The sequence below is a fragment of the Dipteris shenzhenensis genome, chromosome 1 (genome assembly GCF_047967505.1).
Source record: "Dipteris shenzhenensis isolate YYH24624 ecotype China chromosome 1, Dip_SZ_1.0, whole genome shotgun sequence".
NCBI lineage: Eukaryota > Viridiplantae > Streptophyta > Polypodiopsida > Gleicheniales > Dipteridaceae > Dipteris > Dipteris shenzhenensis.
This window is the reverse complement of record NC_141596.1, coordinates 66,451,084-66,469,323: the sequence shown is the minus strand read 5'-3', so window position 1 is coordinate 66,469,323 and position 18,240 is coordinate 66,451,084. Positions and strand designations below refer to the sequence as shown.

The following is an 18,240-nucleotide window of genomic DNA, read 5'->3' as shown; positions in this document are numbered from 1 at the left end:
AAAGTATTGCAGCGTTTCAATATAGAGGAGGGAAAGGCAACAAGTACTCCATTGTGAAACTGAGTCAGGTAGATGTCCCAAATCAGATGAGAGGGCCATGATCGACAAGGTTCCTTATGCATTGGCAGTTGGGAGTCTTATGTATGCATACTATGGGAAACAGAACCATATGGAGAGAGGAGCTAGGCTAGTATGAGAGACAGCATAGGCAGACTATGGATGGAAGCTTGTGCTTAGCAAAGTGGAGGTGAACTGACGTCCCCATGTGGGGGTGGGACGGGGGCTTTTTGAGTCCACACTCTAGTTTAACAGAGCAACCACTTCCGAGACCTAAGCCAATGTTTAGTGTTCAAGAAGATTACATTATATAGCTGGCTAATCAACTAATTTTGTGTAAGTCAAAGAAGTCCATAAAATTCATTTATCATATAAAACTCTATTATCACCCCGACAAACACTCTTATCCTACACCCCTCATACGGCTCTTCTTAAGAACTCAAATCCTCACCGGCTCTACAATCCATTCTACTCATATCTTCAGCCATTCGTGGCCAAGGTCTCGAGGTGAGAATCTCAAGTACGGTTTTGAAGCGGAGCTCATTCATGCTGAGTGAGCAATCCTAACGAATGTCGGCCCAATCCGAAGAAGAATATGCAGAAGCTTCATAAAATTACTACAAAGCTACACGTTTGGAGATTGATCCTCATGATCGGAGTTACATACCCCATAATATAGGTTTGATTCATATTAGCAATGGAGAACACACAAAGGCTTTGGAATTACCTAGGTGATTGATGAACTTTTGCTTTCATGATGGAGACGCCTTTTCTTTTTTATAACACTTCCGTGAAGAATATTCCATATCCAATAGTATCCAAATGCCTCAAAGGGAGACTATGCTGCATGCTAATCTTGCTCTCAAATTAAAGGGACCTGATGATTATTACGAACCACAGGGCTCGTCAAAACAAACAGCATTGAGCACAAATGCAGGCCTAATTGTAGCCCGTTGTGCATAGATTCGGCAATTACTATCCACCAGAAAATCAGCAAGTTGTCCATATTGATAGGCATCTGCACGTAATTGCATTCCTTCTTGAGCTATAATTTACATGATTACACATATGGCCACAAAATATTACTATGCAGGGTGATGTTCCAATGTGTCTGAAACGACCCACTCCAACTCTCTGTAATATACAGCAGCTCGCTTTTTTATTTCCTTCCCTTTTCTGATGCCCACTCAAAATGATCGCACCTTGCTTCTGGATTTGAGGCGGGCCCCTGAAAACAAAAATGGTAAATTGCGACATCAAGTGCCAAATAATGTTGCCCTCCGTGTTAAAGAAAAAGCAACGTGAAGAAAGGCATTGAAAGTTGCTCAGATTTTTTCAAAATTCCGAGAGGAGAAAGACAAATTAGTGCTTAAGGTCTTTGCCATTATCGTATGTCCTCAAAACTTTTGTCAATTGAGAAAAGGCATGGCAAAATGAAAGAAAACGTACCTGAGCACGTGCACAGACATAAAAGCCACGCCCTATGTTGGGTCCTTTCCTGACTATTCGTGCAGCACATGGCTCGCCATGACCACATACTGGAATACGGCGTGCCATCAATTCATGTATTCTTTTCCACTCCATCTGTGCTTTCTCTGCTTGCAGATTTGACAGTAGTTTTTCTGAGGCAGTCAATGAGCTTTCCACAACCTTCTCATTAAGCTTGCTACTCATATCTGCACCTAGTGCATTTTTCATCACAACAATTGACTCTTGTGATTTAGCAAAGCTAGTAAAGCTCTCCCGCATGTTGACAGTGTTTATGGAAATTATGGGCCTTGCATCACCATCCCCAACCTCAACACCAAGATCCATGTGAAATGGGGTGCTCGTTGTTCTAGCAGTGTCAAATTCCAAAGCTTCAAGTTCTAGCTTTGTAGTACTTTCCTCCAAGGATGGTGAAGGAGTTCCACAATCAGTCGGTTGGCTCATGTAGACGTCTGTGGTAAGACTACCTTTCCTTGAATTTGGTTCAAAAAATGACCGCAAACTAGTTTGGCAAGCTTTCAGGACTCCCTTGCTCTTAAATTTTTGTGAGCTTTGTGGCTTTGGATTAGCTGTGGATCTCCCAGAACAGCCTTGATTAGTTGGCATGGAAATGGCACGTGTACATTTCTTGCATTGGGACGAATTTGCATTATCATTCATCTGAGGAATCAAATTGTGTAGACCACAAGGCTCTTTTTTGAGAGTGTTTCCCACCATGTTACACTGGTACACAGTTTTGTGTTCCTTCCTTGAAACCAACTTGGCAGTAGTTGATTCTTTCAGATTGTTGTGCGTGTTTTCCACAAAAGAAAACTCAGTTTCAGGAGACACTCCAGTACACAGTTTTTTCCCTGGTTCACTCTCATAACCAGCAACAGACCTTTTTTGCAGTAAAGAATCTGCTGGAAGCAGCACTAATTAGTTTCCTCATCTTTGAATAAGTTCCAAGCTAATGAGCAGAGCACTGAATAGCCTTGAGAAAACGAAGCAAAGATATGAACGAACAAATCAATTCATTGGTTTTGTTAAAACTTCTAAGCTAATCATTATAAAACACAAACTGGACTTACAAAGAAGAAACAAAACTTGAGACATTCAAGCACATGCTTCTGTCACCGTTCGGCATTTTGTTATCAGCTCAGATCGCACACTTCTTATGTTACTCCGCACATGTAATAGAAAGGAAGAACCTAGCAAAGTTAGTGGATGAATTAGGTTAAGGAGTAAGTATTATTTTGAGTTAGAAAGGGCTTAGAAGGGGCCACACGAGACTCCATGAGCCCATCCCCCTCCAAGGTTGAAAAGGAAGAGCTTCTAGAAGGCCTTTAGGAAAATAATTGAGGAACAAGCTTCCGCAAGGCACTTCAGCAAACAAGGAATCCCCTTGGCATCCGAACCTATGGCACTGAAATCACTTAAGGATGAGAACACACTTATAACTATGCATGGAAGAGCTAAAGGCCGGCCAACGGCAAGCCTTGGAGGAATCCAAGATGGAAAGAAAAATGACAGCCAATATAACTGTAACTCATATAACTTAAACTCATGAGCTCGGAATTCATTTCAAGCAAGGTCGATTCGCTGAGACAGGAATGGGAGAGAAAATCCACAGATTGCAAGCATAGCACATAGAACAAGGGCCCATAACCAATTCGGCATGGAACCCCCCGAAAGTAACTCTATTTCTTGAGTGATTCCAAGTACAAGATTCCACAGCCCTCAGCTGCTACTTGAGAATCCAAGAACTGATTACAAGAAAGAAAGAAATAAAGAAAGTAACTCTATTAATGTCCACGGGAGACCGGACAGGGAAAAACCATCTAGTACATCTGCTGAGGGAGGGCACATGGCAGCTCCCAAGGAGTGCAAAAAGCAGCTCCAGCTATTTAGAGCACCTACATAGTTTCTGATAACCATGATTGGCAATACATCAGTTTAAGACTGAGAGTCTTTTGGTTTAGTTTTAAAGTCTTTCATAATTGCTATGCCTTCATGGTATACTTCCCATGTCCCCCTAGCAGCCTTGACTTTGGCTAGTTCTGCTGCCTTATTCTTCAACCGAGTTTGCATTCAGTTCCTCAGCTATCCATACCTTAGACCCTTTCAACTTGTAAGATTGGCGGAGAAGCTTTACCCGTAGATCTCGTGACTTGATCGTAATAATAGCATGTCCTCTAGAGTGTCGTATTTTACATGCTCCATCATCATCATCATCATCCTCATCAACCATCCATTCAATGCTAGGCATTGCTGCTTTGATCTCTGCTAAAGTTTCACTAAAAGAATCCTCCTCTTTGTACCAGCCTTCCGGGAGTCCTCCCACTCTGATCTTTCGAGAAGCCTTGCAAGCTTTGACTACTTCATCCATGACAACTTGTTTACCAAGTCCTTCAAGAAGATGAGAACCGAGCTGCTTGTGGAATTGATCCTGCTGCTTGTTGAATTGGTCCTCTAGTGTTGTTAAACGTTTTTTTAGCTCCTCCATGAGTTTTCGGAGTTGCTGGTTTTCCTATTTGAGGTCCTCAATGTGCTATTGCAGACTGTTTAGTCTAGTACGAGTCTTTTTCTTTGACTCTGAAGATCCCAAAGAAGGAGGTGATGTCGAGGATGAAGAGGTAGAGCTAGAAGATGAAGACGAACTAGATGAACTGTGATGATGCTTCGCCTTCTTCTTCTTGGGAAGAGGACTTACACTTTTCCACTTTTTACTCACCACCACTTCTTCCTGATCTGCTCCAAAGGGAGGCTTCTCTGGCTTTCCCTCAAAAAGAGGTTGTACCATCTTGCGAAACAAGGGATCGCTTGTTGCCTCTCTCAACTCAGTAATCGACTCTCTGTAGGAATTCTCTTTGTTTATCTGTAAAGCTTCAGTCTGCTGTACCTGGTTAGACTCTGCCATTCCCTCATGCGATGATTGGGCATGCTGCTGTGAAGCCATCTCTGCAACTTGTCTGAGATCTGCAACTCTCTCACACACACTGTGTAAGCAACTAATGCACGCAGCCTTTGCTTTTCAAAGAGAAAGTACCTCAACAAGAGGTGTCTTGCATTCACAACTTGTACCAGTAACGGGCTGTCAACTCAAGGCATGAACTCAAAACTGTATGCTCCTTTTCTGGCTACTGCAAATGACACTGAGAAAGCATCTGATTCCCTTTTTAGAGCACAAAGGCATGCATTCCTTTACTTGTGCAAATCTCTAATTTCTCTGCTTTTCTACTGCTTTTCTGACAGTAAAAGTCTGACAGATATGTGAAAATTGATGGCCAGAACTGTCTCTGCAACTGTTTTTAATTTTTTTTGAGATAGTAACTGAATGGGTAACTGGCTGGTTACACTAATCAGACTAACTGGCTCTGGTCTGGTTAGTCTGTGACTAGATGGTTACTGTCTGGTCAAACTGACCAGACTGGTTCTGTTCTGGTCTCGTTTGGTTGGCTCCCAACTCAGCCTTAACCCACTGTGGTCTGGTTAACCAGCTATAGTCTGGTTAACTATACCCAGAGTTAGTTGGTCAAACCTGGTTTCACTAACCAGTCTGGTTTGGTTGGGCCAACTAACTGGACCTCTGATTGGGGTTAACTAACCAGAGTTACATGTCAGCATCTGAAGTGGCTGCCACATGTACTGCCACATCAGCTGGTGTCCTCACTACCCGTCACCTGCCACCTGTCAACTTGACACGTCAGCATATGACACGTCACTACCACGCGTCAGGTCACACACGTGTGCCACGTCAGCTGGCTACCTTTCCTGCCATGTCAGCGCCACATGTCAAATCTGCCACGTCATCATCTCTGCAGCCTTCTGGAAGCTCAAGCAACGCTTGGTCTCCTTGACGGGCGATGGGGAGCCAAGCTGTGTAGCGATGGCGATGGCGGCTCAAACCATGTGTAGTTGTGGCTATGGCTCATGATTTGATGAGGTCCACCCAACGGAACACATTGACGAAAAAAACGCCACCCATAAATACCTTTGGACACAATAAATCTATCGCTCTGTTCATCGCCCACGAGCAGTGTTCACTCCTGCAAGCCCCTTAACGCCTATTCTATTCCGTGAAATGTGCGCTGTCAGGCATCCCGTCAAGATCTTCTTCGTCGTTTCTTTTGCCATCAAACGTTTGCTTGCGTAGACCCCTCCAGGCGGAGCGACACCTTTCACGGGGAATCAAGTATACACTCAGTAGAGTTCTTCACAGAGAACTATCTTTGGTATTGCTCCCCGCAATGGTCACTGACGCCTATTTGTACACTCGTGCTTGAGGCAATTCCTTTACACAACTGATCAGTCTGGACTTAGGGGCTTTCGTGCATTCATAGGCTTCGAAGTAAGCATTCCTGTCCCTTCACACTTGAAGCCCCAAACCTTCCAACTGCCACCTCTTGGGCCAACGCCATCCTTTCTTCAGAATCAACGTCGAATCTTTACTCTCTTGCTGGATCGTCACAGCCTGAGAAGGCTATGAGCCTTCGCTTTGATACCAACGAAACCTTCTTCAGAAACCAACGTTAAAATCCTGCGCTCAACTTTACTCTTTCACAAGCTCTCCCTCTCTCCCTCTCTCTACATATGCACTAGGACCCAGGACAAAGCGTCGGGCTGGACCCCCCGAAAGTTTTTATTCATAAGAGAGAAATCGAGTGCAAGAGTTCAGCGTAGAGTCGAGTGCAAGAGTTCAACGTAGAGCTGTCTCTACCAAAAAACGTGAATGAAATTACATGAGCTCTTAGGCTCTCTTTCTTGGCAACAAGCCACTTGTCAAATTCTACATTACTTTCCTAATAACATGTCACTAAGGGCAACTCTGGAGTCTTCGAAGCACTTGGTCACGCGAACCGCCTCATAGATTCTTGTTAGGCTCCATTGCGCTTAGGAATAACTCTTTCTAGTACCTGCAACAATTAATTAAAGCCCACTACCATGGCACCCATTAATTGTTAGCGCTTTGCATGCAAATAACACACTGTGGACTATTTCTAGTCACGGTGGGCGTCCCCACTGAACACATGTGTACACATAACAAATATAAAAATATATATTTATTCTCTGGTTGACCGAAGTCAACACTCTTGATCATAATTAAGAGGCTTTGACCAAGGGTTGAGGCGCCTTAATTATAGTCAAGTCTCTCCAACCAAAGTTGGCACATTTGGTTAACCGTAGTTAGCCCTCTTGGCGCATGCCAAGTCTCGTTGATCGAAGTCAACACTCTCTGACCGTAGTTAGCTCTGTGGTTCTCTGGTTAACCGCAGTTAACCCTCTTGGTAATAAACCGAGTCTCTCTGACCGAAGTCAGGCTTACTCGACCAAAGTCAAGTATCTTTGACCATTAAAAGAACTCTTTAATCATAATTAACACATATCAAAACTCTTTAATTATGATCAGATAAATGGTCAACTGTACTTTGACTTAGGATATTTACATTGTGGTGACAATACCTCCTTGACACACATATACCCTTGTGGGAGCGCATTGCATTGACCAAAGCCAGCCAGCCTTGATGGTGATTGACTCGTTAATGATGATGATGATGCTGTGGTTCATAGTGATGTTTGTGGACCCATGAGGGTTGTAGGTCTTGGGTGCTTCTATTATTTTGTCACTCTTATTGATGACTTCACCAGGTACGCTTGGATTTTCGCCTTGAAATCCAAATCTGAAGTTTCTTCATGCTTCAAGCACTTTATTGCCTTGGCTGAGAATGAGAGTGGGCTGCATATCGCTCACCTTAATACAGATAGAGGGGGTGAATACATGTCAAAGGACTTTGCTATTTTCTTGGCTTCACGTGGCATACATCATCGATGCACTGTGCCTTATACTCCTCAATAGAATCCTGTGGCTGAGCGGAAGAATAGGTCAGTGATGGAGATGGCCAGGTTCTTGGGTATAGTTCAAAGAGCAGGGGCTATAAGCTATATCAGCCCCGCACGAGCGAGTGTTTTGTCAGTCGCGATGTTGTGTTTGATCAATCTTCCACTATGCCTTTGCTGGACTGTCAAAAACAGCCCGTTGTTGATGCCCCATATATTTTTGACAGCTTGATTCCTTTGTTTCCACCCGATGCTTAGGATGATGTTCCCTCTGAGGTTGTACCTCCTCCCTCTATTGGTCATTTGCAGCCACATGTGCAGCCAGATATTCAACCTGATATGCCTCTCATTGATGAGGAACATTTGCACAGGGCTCTCTAGTAGGAAAGAGCTGAAATCCAGGAGCCCAAAAAGGTCCCCCATTGGCTCCTTGACACATTAAAAGACAGCAAACAAGATACTCCTCTGCCAGCCCGTACTAGAGCAGCTGTCCAAAAAGAGCATGCTAGTTTTGTTGCTTATGTTTTGGTTGCTACAGCATGCAATGAAGAGCCATTATGTCATCAAGATGCCTTTCAAAATGATTGTTGGTTGAAGGCTATGCAAGCTGAATTGGATTCTATCCATCAGAATAACACTTGGGAGTTGTGTGATTTGCCTCATGGCAAGAATGCCATTGGAACTAAGTGGGTTTATAAAATTAAACGGAAAGCTGATGGTTCAGTGGACTGTTACAAAGCCTGTCTTGTTGCTAAGGGCTATGCTCAGCAACACGGCATTGACTTTGAGGAGACCTTTGCTCCCACTTCCAGGATCAATACTATTAGCATTGTTATTGCCTCTGCTGCCCACTTTCATTAGGAGATACATCAGCTTTATATCTAGACAACTTTCCTTCATGGGCATTTGCAGGAAGAGGTCTATGTTTCCCAACCTCCTAGCTTTGAGGTTGAAGGTTTTGAAAGCAAGGTATGCCGCTTGAAAAAGTCCCTCTATGGATTAAAGTAGGCACCTCGGGCTTGGTATTCTAGGATTCATACTCATTTGCTCACGCTTGGCTTTCAGAACAGCCCTACAGAGGCTACCCTTTACATCTGCAAGCGTGGGTCAGATTTGCTGATTTTAGTGCTTCATGTGGAGGACATGCTTGTGACTGGGACACATGCTCAACAAATTGCAGATTTTAAGCTTGATTTGCAGAAGACATTTGCTATGTCTGATCTTGGTCTTTTGCGCTACTATCTGGGCATCCAATTTGCTACCAGTGAGGGGGGCATTTTGATGTCACAATCCAAGTACATTGGACAGCTTTTGCAGCTTTTTCAGTTTGAGGATTGCAAGCCAGTATCCACACCATTAGAGCCTGGTTTTCACTTCTCTTCTAGGTACATGTGATGTCACTCTCTATCAACACGCAGTTGGTTGTTTGATTTACCTATGCCATACAAGACCTGATCTACAGTATGCTGTCTCACAATTGAGCAGATATATGCACAGCCCATCTACGCACCATTGGCATGCTGTGAAGCGTGTTTTCAGATATTTGAAAGGCACACAGCATTTAGGCCTTCTTTATGGGGTTGATACTTCACTTGTCATGCATAGATTCACTGATAATGATTGGGTTGGTTGTTCGGATATTCGTGTGTCACACAGTGGCAACTGTTTGATACTTGGTACTTCATTTGTTTCTTGGTTCAGGAATCAGCAAGAAGCAGAGTATAGTTGCTACTTCTAGCTATAAAGCTGAGTACAGAGCAGCTTTTACAGTTACAATGGAGTGTGTTTGGCTTCAGAAGCTACTTGCAGATCTTTATGCATGCCAGACTGCTCCTACCGTCATCTTCACTAATAGTCAGAGTGCTTTGGTTGCTGCACAGAATCATGTTTTCCATGCTCGCACAAAGCATATTGAGGTTCACTATCACTATGTCAGAGAGCGATTATCAGCACGTGATATTCAGTTGTCTTATGTTCCCACTAAAGACAACTTGGCAGATCTTTTTACGAAGGCTCTACCTCGACCTAAGTTTGAGGCTTTTCGGCAAGCTTTAAACTTAGTACCTTTTGTAACTTGATCTATGGTACTCTGTATACTCATAGGTTGCTATATCCTTACAGGACGAACATGTGCAACCATGACATTAGATATTTAGGTGTCCTGAGCCATGTCTAGGATACTTCAGCCCATACCATGGAGGGGGGTTTGTAGGCCATTCTATGGGCTATCCATAGGTGCCACTTATTCCTTGGTATGTGCCTTGTAGGCCTAGTTATGGTGAGTTAGGACTATTGGTACAATTAGTACATGTACCACCTATGTCAGTTAGGACACTTAGTCCAGTTAGGGCAGTTAGCAGGGTTTTGTTATGTTGGCTCACCCTTGAGCCTCCACACTTGTTGTTGCAGCATTTTCAATACAGCAGTTTGTTTTTGGCCTTCTATCACTCTTTTTCTGAGTTTCCATTGCCTGCCATAGCCAACAGTCTCAACTGCTTTTGAGGTGAATGGAGCACAGCAACTGTCAGCTACTTCGAGGTGAATGGAGTATAGCAATTGTCAGCTAGTCACCAGGAGTATTTTGTGGACAACATCGGATGGCAGGCAGCAGGTATGAGGCCATAGGCAAAAGAAGTCCACTGTCATGAACTGAGCTTGAGGAGAAGCTGTAGGGAAGGAATGTGTGTGTTGTAGAGATTTAATTTAGCAGTTCATTACAAATTTGGAGGGTTGTTGGAGACTCAAACTCAATGCAAAGGCTCAACTGGCAGGAGCAATCAAAGCGACAGAATCTTCAATCTTGTGGCAACCGTTCCAGGGAAGGATTGGCCTGAATTGTACAGGAGGGCAGAAAAGGATCTTAACATGGACTCACTGAATAGGAGTGGAATTTACTGCATGAGTGGCAGAATGTCTGAGAAATGGGCAGATGAAGTGCTGGAACGGAAAAGTTTTTGTGTAATGAGAAGATAAGCTCATGGACTCGCAAAGTTTCTGGGCACCATGCAAATTGACCCGTCACTACAGAACTTTTCTCCTACCTCCCAATGGCACCTTTAAAAGACTGTCAGCCTGCGTGCTCTCATAGAGCTTTGGGGGGCTATGCCCTACAAACATGCTTCCTTGCTGCTCCTGTGGATAGCACCATGCAAATTGACCCGTCACTACAGAACTTTTCTCCTACCTCCCCATGGCACCTTTAAAAGACTGTCAGCCTGCGTGCTCTCATAGAGCTTTGGGGGGCTATGCCCTACAAACATGCTTCCTTGCTGCTCCTGTGGATAGCCAATGGTGAGGCATTCTTTGCTTCATGATCATTGAGCTCCTTGCTGCCTCCGTCTGCAGCCAATGGTAAGGCACATTTGTCCCTTGATTCCTGCTATCCTTGCTGCTGTATGGCAGCCTGATATGAGGACCTGCTATGGGTATTCTTGAACTCCTTGCTGCTGTGTAGGCAGCCCAATGTAAGGCACCAGAGACCCTGGACAATGAATAAGAACTGCCCCACATTGGGGCCTTTATATAGGATCTGGAAGCCTTCGGAAACAGTCTGATCAGTCTGCAGACTGGCCAGACCCAGTTCTGCAGACACAGGTCTGCCAAAACCTGATGCCTGGCAGCCACCTGTCTGCAGCTCGTTTCCTGCCTGCCCCAATCTGTATTTCTGCTCCACACTGCTCCCGTAACCTGTAAAAAACTATGTCTGCAGTCGTTGACCTGGTTCTGACAGCCATGTTAGCTGTCCTTGCAGGCTCCAGGCTGTTGCTGCTGCCTCTGTCGCAGTCTTCTGACAGCTTCCTTTGCTGTCCATGCTGCCCACATGGCAGCCCAAATATACCCGTGGCAGCTCTCAGACCCTGATGGTGCACCTTCCCAATGTCATCCTTATTTGGAGACTCACAGGTGGGGAGGTGGCCCAGGTTATCCCAACTAAGATGATGTGAGCTTATGGTACGGAATTAAAGGTCTTTTGGAAGTCCATGAAGCAGCATTATAGTCTCTATTTCCATCGTCAGGTCTCCTCACACTAAGGGTAAAGATGCAATTCAATGTGGATTGATCTTGTCTGAAACCTGCCTATCTAGCTGCTCACATGCCCGTGCTCTCAGCAAGAGCTCACCCATAAGCCTTGGGTATCAAGTGACCAACCGTGATAGTTTGGTAAATTACTTGCATCCATGGGATCCCCTACCCTATGAATGGGTATGATGGTGTTTGCCATCCAGGATGTCACAAAACCTTTGCAAAAGGCTTTGTTAGACAAATTAGCTAGAATTGGAACATGTACTTCCCACCTATGGTTAAAACTTCTGCTTGGAGTGCTAAGTAGTACATAGTCATATCATCAGTAATGGCATTGCGCGAAGCACCGACTCTCCCATCCTTCGGAAATGCAGCACGGTGCATCTTACCAAGCAAACATGGTTCACAAACATGCTTTGAGGGCATATGCATTTTGGGAAGATCAACAACCATACCATCCTTATATAACTTCACCAAAGCTCCAAAATTGAGGTGTCCAAACCCCTCATGCCACAAATGAGTATCTGCCATGGTAGAATCAAGAGCAAAGGCATGTGCATCTGCACGTGCAGCATCATCATCCAAACATCTGTCATAAGCATCAAGTCGATAAAGACCTCTAGTCAATGTGCCAAAAAAGACCATGGTAAAGGCATGTGTAGCATCATACATTGCACACCTAACACCATAAAAAAGAATCTGAAAGCCACATGTAGCGATGGCTGAAATAGAAATGAGAGGTTCTTACGAATGCCTGGAACATAAAGCACATTCTCTAGAGTGACAATAGCACCAGAGACAGAAGCAAGAGCAACTTGCCCAATACCTTTCATGGTATATGATGCATTATTGGCACATGTGACACTACCCCCCTAAGATGTATGCTCTAATGAGCTGAATAACTTTCGGCAGGAAGTGATGTGCTTGCTAGCACCACTATCAAAGAACCAAGCATCATGAACATCTGAAACTGCCATACAAGCATCATGAACATCAGGATTATATTGACATTTAACCAAGAAAGCCCAATGCTGGTCTTATGCAAAATTAACCGACTCATGTCGATCTTCTGCACTAGAACCAAATACTGCAAGACCAGACTCTTTCTTCTTCTTTTCAGATGCAATGTGCTTCCTGCATTCATAAATATCATGCCCAGGTTTCCTGCAATAGTTACATCTCTTCTTCTTTTTATTATCCCCTGAAGAAAAGGTACATGTAAATGATCAGCATGGGAATGAGAGGGTTTACCAGCTGAAATCTTGCCTTTGCCTTTCTGTTTGAGCTGGGTAGCAAAGGCTTGATCACTAGTCATAGAATCATTGCGATTCACACGACTTTGCTCCTCCTGAAGAAGAAGAGCAACCAGCTGGTGATTGGCATTACTGTAGGCCATCTTTTGGTGGTTCTAGTGATGCACTATATTGACATTTAACCAAGAAAGCCCAATGCTGGTCTTATGCAAAATTAGCCGACTCATGTCGATCTTTTGCACTAGAACCAAATACTGCAAGACCAGACTCTTTCTTCTTCTTTTCAGATGCAATGTGCTTCCTGCATTCATAAATATCATGCCCAGCTTTCCTGCAATAGTTACATCTCTTCTTCTTTTTATTATCCCCTGAAGAAAAGGTACATGTAAATGATCAGCATGGGAATGAGAGGGTTTACCAGCTGAAATCTTGCCTTTGCCTTTGTGTTTGAGCTGGGCAGCAAAGGCTTGATCACTAGTCATAGAATCATTGCGATTCACACGACTTTGCTCCTCCTGAAGAAGAAGAGCAACCAGCTGGTGATTGGCATTACTGTAGGCCATCTTTTGGTGGTTCTAGTGATGCCCTATAGGCCATGGTGTGTGCCTTGTAGGCATAAGTGTAGGCACTTATAGTGTTAGTGCCTTCTATGCCACATAGGACACTTAGTCCTATGTGACACCTAGGACACTTAGTCCTAGGCCTAGATACAAGTACTTTGTACTTGTGTTTAGCAACCTTATCCATCAATGTAAGTTTGACGTGACTTCTTCCTCGACTCGTCCTGTACCTGCACTCTCACTCTCTCTCTTCACTTCACACCTTCAGTGGTATCAGAGCAGGTTTTGCTCTAGCCCTCCAGCTCTCCTCAGCCCCGAGCCTCCATTGCTCATTGGAGATTTTTCTGCCCTGCTGGTCGACAAGCAGGCGTCGTACAGTCCATACCTTCTGTACCTTCCGTACAGTTTATGCGTACATTCCCAGATCTGGTTCGAGGCCCTTCAGCGCTATCTGCTCCGTCGTACCTTCAGAGTCATACGTACATTCAGTTCGTACCTGCGCATCAAGGGTCGCCGTACGGAAGTCACCGTACGCCGTACTGTAGTCGTGCATCGCAGTACACTTCGCCGTACCTTCAGTGAGTCGTCAACTGCACTCGCGCCGTACATTCGCCGTACCCGTACTCTGCTCCGTACATCTGCCGTACCCATACTCTGCTCTGTACTTTGCGCCATACATTCGCCGTACTCGTACCTTCAGTGGTACACAGTACAACCACCGTACAGGCTCGTACCTTCAATAGTACACCGTACGTCCGTACAGCCGTACACCAGTACTTAAGCTGACGGTATAGTTGTACGTTGTACTTGAGCTCTTTGTACAGCTTGATTGCAGGACATTGAGTCTTTTGTAGGATATTGAGTCAGATTTGCAGGACATTGGGTCACATTTGCGAGATTCTTGCAAAATTTGGGGCTTTCCCACATTTGCCCTCTTTTTGGCCTATTTGCCCTAAATAAATTTGGGGCTTTTGCCAAATTTGCTGTTTTTGCATCAGATTGCAGTACATTGGGTCAGATTGCAGGACATTCAGTTACATTTGCAGGACATTGAGTCAGATTTGCATAGATTGGGTCACATTTGCAAAATTTCAGCAAAATTTAGGGCTTTTCTGAAAAAAGATCTATTGTCCAAGGAAGGAAGGTGGCAAGATCCACCCATCCAAAAACAAATAAGTTTGGCCATAGAATGCTCACTTGCTATTTTAGCGATTGGCATAATACTTTACCAAAATGTCATTTACAATGAGAAGAAGGCACCATCAAGAAGCTTTTAAAGAACATGGAGTGGCAGGGATTAGTCTTCCAATATGCTATTTTAGTCCTGGCCATTGATGTTTGCACTAATAGGCTTCCCCCCGAGTGAATAAAAAGGCATTGGAGCTACTCATAGCGCAGGTGGTGCATAATTTTTGGAGCTCAATTGCACTTTAAATTTTCTCTATTAGTACTTTTTTAGAAAATAGAGTAATGAATTCAATTTGGGGCTTTTGGAATTTGAGGCCACCGTGTTGGAGAGCTCAAGAAGGCGAACTTTTCATTGGACAGCACAATTGAAAAAAATAAAGGGAATCAAACAGTAAAGACCTGAAAATCTCTGAAGCACCCAAGCAACCTTACAAGAAGAGGGCTTGGAAGCACGGAACCACATGTCCTACATTCACAATCATGTGGAACAAGTGGAGGGCCCCTACCTACACCTCACGTCTCTTTCTCATATAAAAGCCCCCCCACCCGGGTGGTCATTCCAGCAGCCACAGATTCCCATGCGAAAGAAGTGGTCCCTCCTTGGTGCTGCCAAGTAACTGCCCTCCTCCATACGCTTCACCATCCTTGATCTCTTTATAGCGGTTTGCTACTTTGCACTAGAGACATCACATTTGTTAGCACCTATGTGTTGGGAGTGTAGGGTGACACCTTAGGTGTAGGCCCGGGGCACTTTTTACTCCAACTAGTGGAGGTTTTTTCCCACGAGCTTGGCAGGCACACTTCCATGTGAACTGCAGGGTGTGCTTAGCAAGCACAACCCTATCCATGTATATGATGTGACTTTAGTCACATCTAATCTATCAATCATTTTGCTTTTTGTGCTTGCTCTCTCCTCGTGTGTCTCGTCTCTGCACCAACAAATGGTATCAGAGCACAACCTGTGAGCTCGTGGACGTCGCTATCATCTTGCAGCCCTGTGCCTTTGCTGTTGCTGCTCGTGAAGCTGCTGAGCGTGGAGCCTGATGCTCGGCTTTGCCCTGCTCAGCCCAGCTCTACGCTGCTGGCTGCACGTCGTAAAGAAGTGTATCATCTCGTTTGGAGGTAGCCGCTCCATCCAGACATGCGCCATCACTTGCCATTGCTGCCGCATCTGCCCAGCCTGTAGCCGGAGTGTCACCTAAATTCTCTAATCTAGCCTCTACTGCAGATCACGGGAGTAGCACCATGATTCTCCTCCCAACCAATTCATGCTAAGGCTCCAAGCAAGGCAGAGAGCTACGTTACATGAATCTACATGAATCAAATCCTTCTCTTCTCTCTCTAGCCTTAGCAAGCCCCAAATCCCTAGATAGATCTAGATGCCACATGTCATCCATATAGGGCCTTCCTAATGCAACATTTCACCCCTCTCTTAGTGGTATTTCCAAGGGCTGTAAAAGTCCGGGTGGCTTCACCCGCTCGGCCTTACTTACCTGACACGAGAAACACCGTGTCACATACTCATGAATATGTTTTTTCATCTTTGGCCAAAAGAAATCTCGCTTCACGAGATCATAGGTCTTCTCGACACCTGGATGTCCCGCACACGGGCTATCATGGCATTGTCGAATGACTCTCCGCCTGAGATCATTCTGACCAGGTACTACAACCTTGCCATTTCTAACTAGCATACCATCCCTTATGGCATATCTTGCATAAGTTTGGCCTTTTCTGGATGCCAGGTCATCCTTTTCATTTTCCCCGGGTTTTAACACATGAGCCTTAGGCCATAAGCTCTGGACAAACTCGTCCACCTTTTGAGTTTCTCTGATCTCGGTCATTAGAGCACTCTCTAATACCGTGAAACTCAGGTTGTGCATAATGCGAGACAACGCATCAGCAACCTTATTGTCTTTTCCTCTTCGGTACCGAATCGTTAGATTAAACTCCTGCATGAGCTCTGCCCACCTAGCTTGGCGGCCCCTCAAGTCAGGCTGTTTACAAAAATGTTTCAGAGTATCATGATCTACATCCACATAAAACTCTGAACCATACAAATAATGCCTCCATGTTTTCAAAGCATGGATAACAACATACAACTCCAATTCATGAGTTGGCCAATTCCTTTGAGAGGGAGAAAGCTTCTTGCTTTCAAAGGCTACTGGCCTTCCCTCTTGAAGGAGGACTGCTCCTACCGCAATGCCACTTGCATCGGTTTCTAGGAACAACGGTTTCTGGGGATCAACTATTTTTAACACCGGTCCTGAGACCACAGCTTGTTTTAGGGTGTTAAAACTTTCCTGTTGATTCTGTCCCCAAACAAAAGGTACTTTATCTGAGGTCAGATCAGTCAATGGCGATACTATTCCGGAGGTCAGATCAGTCAATGGCGATACTATTCCGGAATATCCTTTGATATGCCTTCTATAAAACTGGACAAATCCCAAGAATGATCGCAACGCGGTCAGACTCTGAGGGATTGGCCAAGTTAGTATCGCAGCCACTTTCTTCGGATCCATTTCTACCCCCTGTAGAGTAATTATGAACCCTAAATACTCAAGCCTAACCATACATAGTATAGTTTTCTTTTTATTCACATAAAGACTGGCTTTCCTCAAAGTACTAAACACTATCCTTAAGTGTTCACGATGTTCAGTAACACTCTTACTGAATATTAGGATATCGTCTATGAAATGTACTACGAACTTTCCGATATACGGACGTAGTAAATCGTTCATAAGCATGACGAAGGTCGCTGGAGCATTGGTAAGTCCGAAGGGCATTACCAAAAACTCATAATGACCAAACCTGCTCCTGAAAGCGGTTTTATGCACATCCTCGGCTCTAATCCGGATCTGATGATAGCCGCACTTAAGATCTATCTTGCTGAAAATCACGGCTCCATGTAATGCATCTAGCAAATCATCAATCCGAGCCATCGGATACCTGTGCTTAACAGTGATATTATTCAATGCTCTGTAATCTATACAGAGGCGAAACGTATCATCCTTTTTCCTCTTTAATATCACTGGTGAAGCAAAAGGTGAGAAACTTGGCTGAATCTGCCCCAACTTGAGGTATTCTTCCAGTTGCCTACGTACCTCCGCTTCTTCAGTAAAACTCATTCTATAGGGAGGTCTATTTACAGGTTCTGCCCCCGGGATCAGCTCAATCTTATGCTGAACTTTCCGCTCTGGAGGTAACCCATAAGGTAGTTCATCCCTAAAACATTCAGAGAACTCCTCTGTTATAAGATCAGCCAGCTTGGCCATCTCACCACTTTGCGTAACATCAGTGCTAGTCGAAGAATTATCCATCGACTCTACCGATGCTGTGCAAAGGTATAAAAACTCTACTTGAGCCTTTCTGATTTCCATCACGGAAACCAACGGTCCCTGAGGTATATCTCTTTCACCTCGCAAGACATAAAGCACATCATTCATCTTGAATTGATATACGTGCTTTTTCCAATCAATGGCTGGATTCTTCCTAGAATGCCACGCCATTCCCAGGGCTATATCCGCATGAGCAAGCTTGGTTATTTCAAAATCAAGCTTCTCAGCATAGTCCTGAATCCGAAGCTCTAACTGGGTAACCCTTTGGTCCCATACTTCAGTTGAACTTCCATCGGCCGTGTTGATGGACTTGTCTTTAATTTTAGCCTCTTCACGAGCTTGGAGTTAATCACATTGTGAGTTGACGCTGAGTCAAACAACACAATGACATCATGACTGGCCACTTGCCCTTTCATTTTGATTAACTCCGTATCATTGTGAAGGCTGTATACCCCGTTGCTGCGGGCTTAGATAGGATGTTATCAGGTGCACTCGTCACTAACTTAGTAACACACACAC

At 44.5% G+C, this 18,240-nt stretch overlaps 1 protein-coding gene across 3 annotated transcripts in view; it reads right to left on the bottom strand.

The window, feature by feature from the left end:
- Positions 1-812: 812 nt before the first annotated feature.
- The window catches only part of LOC147906243 (endonuclease/exonuclease/phosphatase family protein), a 105,331-nt gene continuing 87,903 nt past the window's right edge, over positions 813-18,240 (bottom strand). For all 3 annotated transcript variants that reach the window (XM_087377374.1, XM_087377383.1, XM_087377389.1), the window contains 2 exons: positions 1,507-2,444; positions 813-1,285 (listed from right to left, as the gene is read on the bottom strand). In XM_087377374.1, coding sequence (XP_087233500.1) covers positions 1,217-1,285; positions 1,507-2,444 — 1,007 coding nt within the window. In that variant the 3' untranslated portion in view covers positions 813-1,216. The remainder of the gene's footprint in view (positions 1,286-1,506; positions 2,445-18,240) is intronic.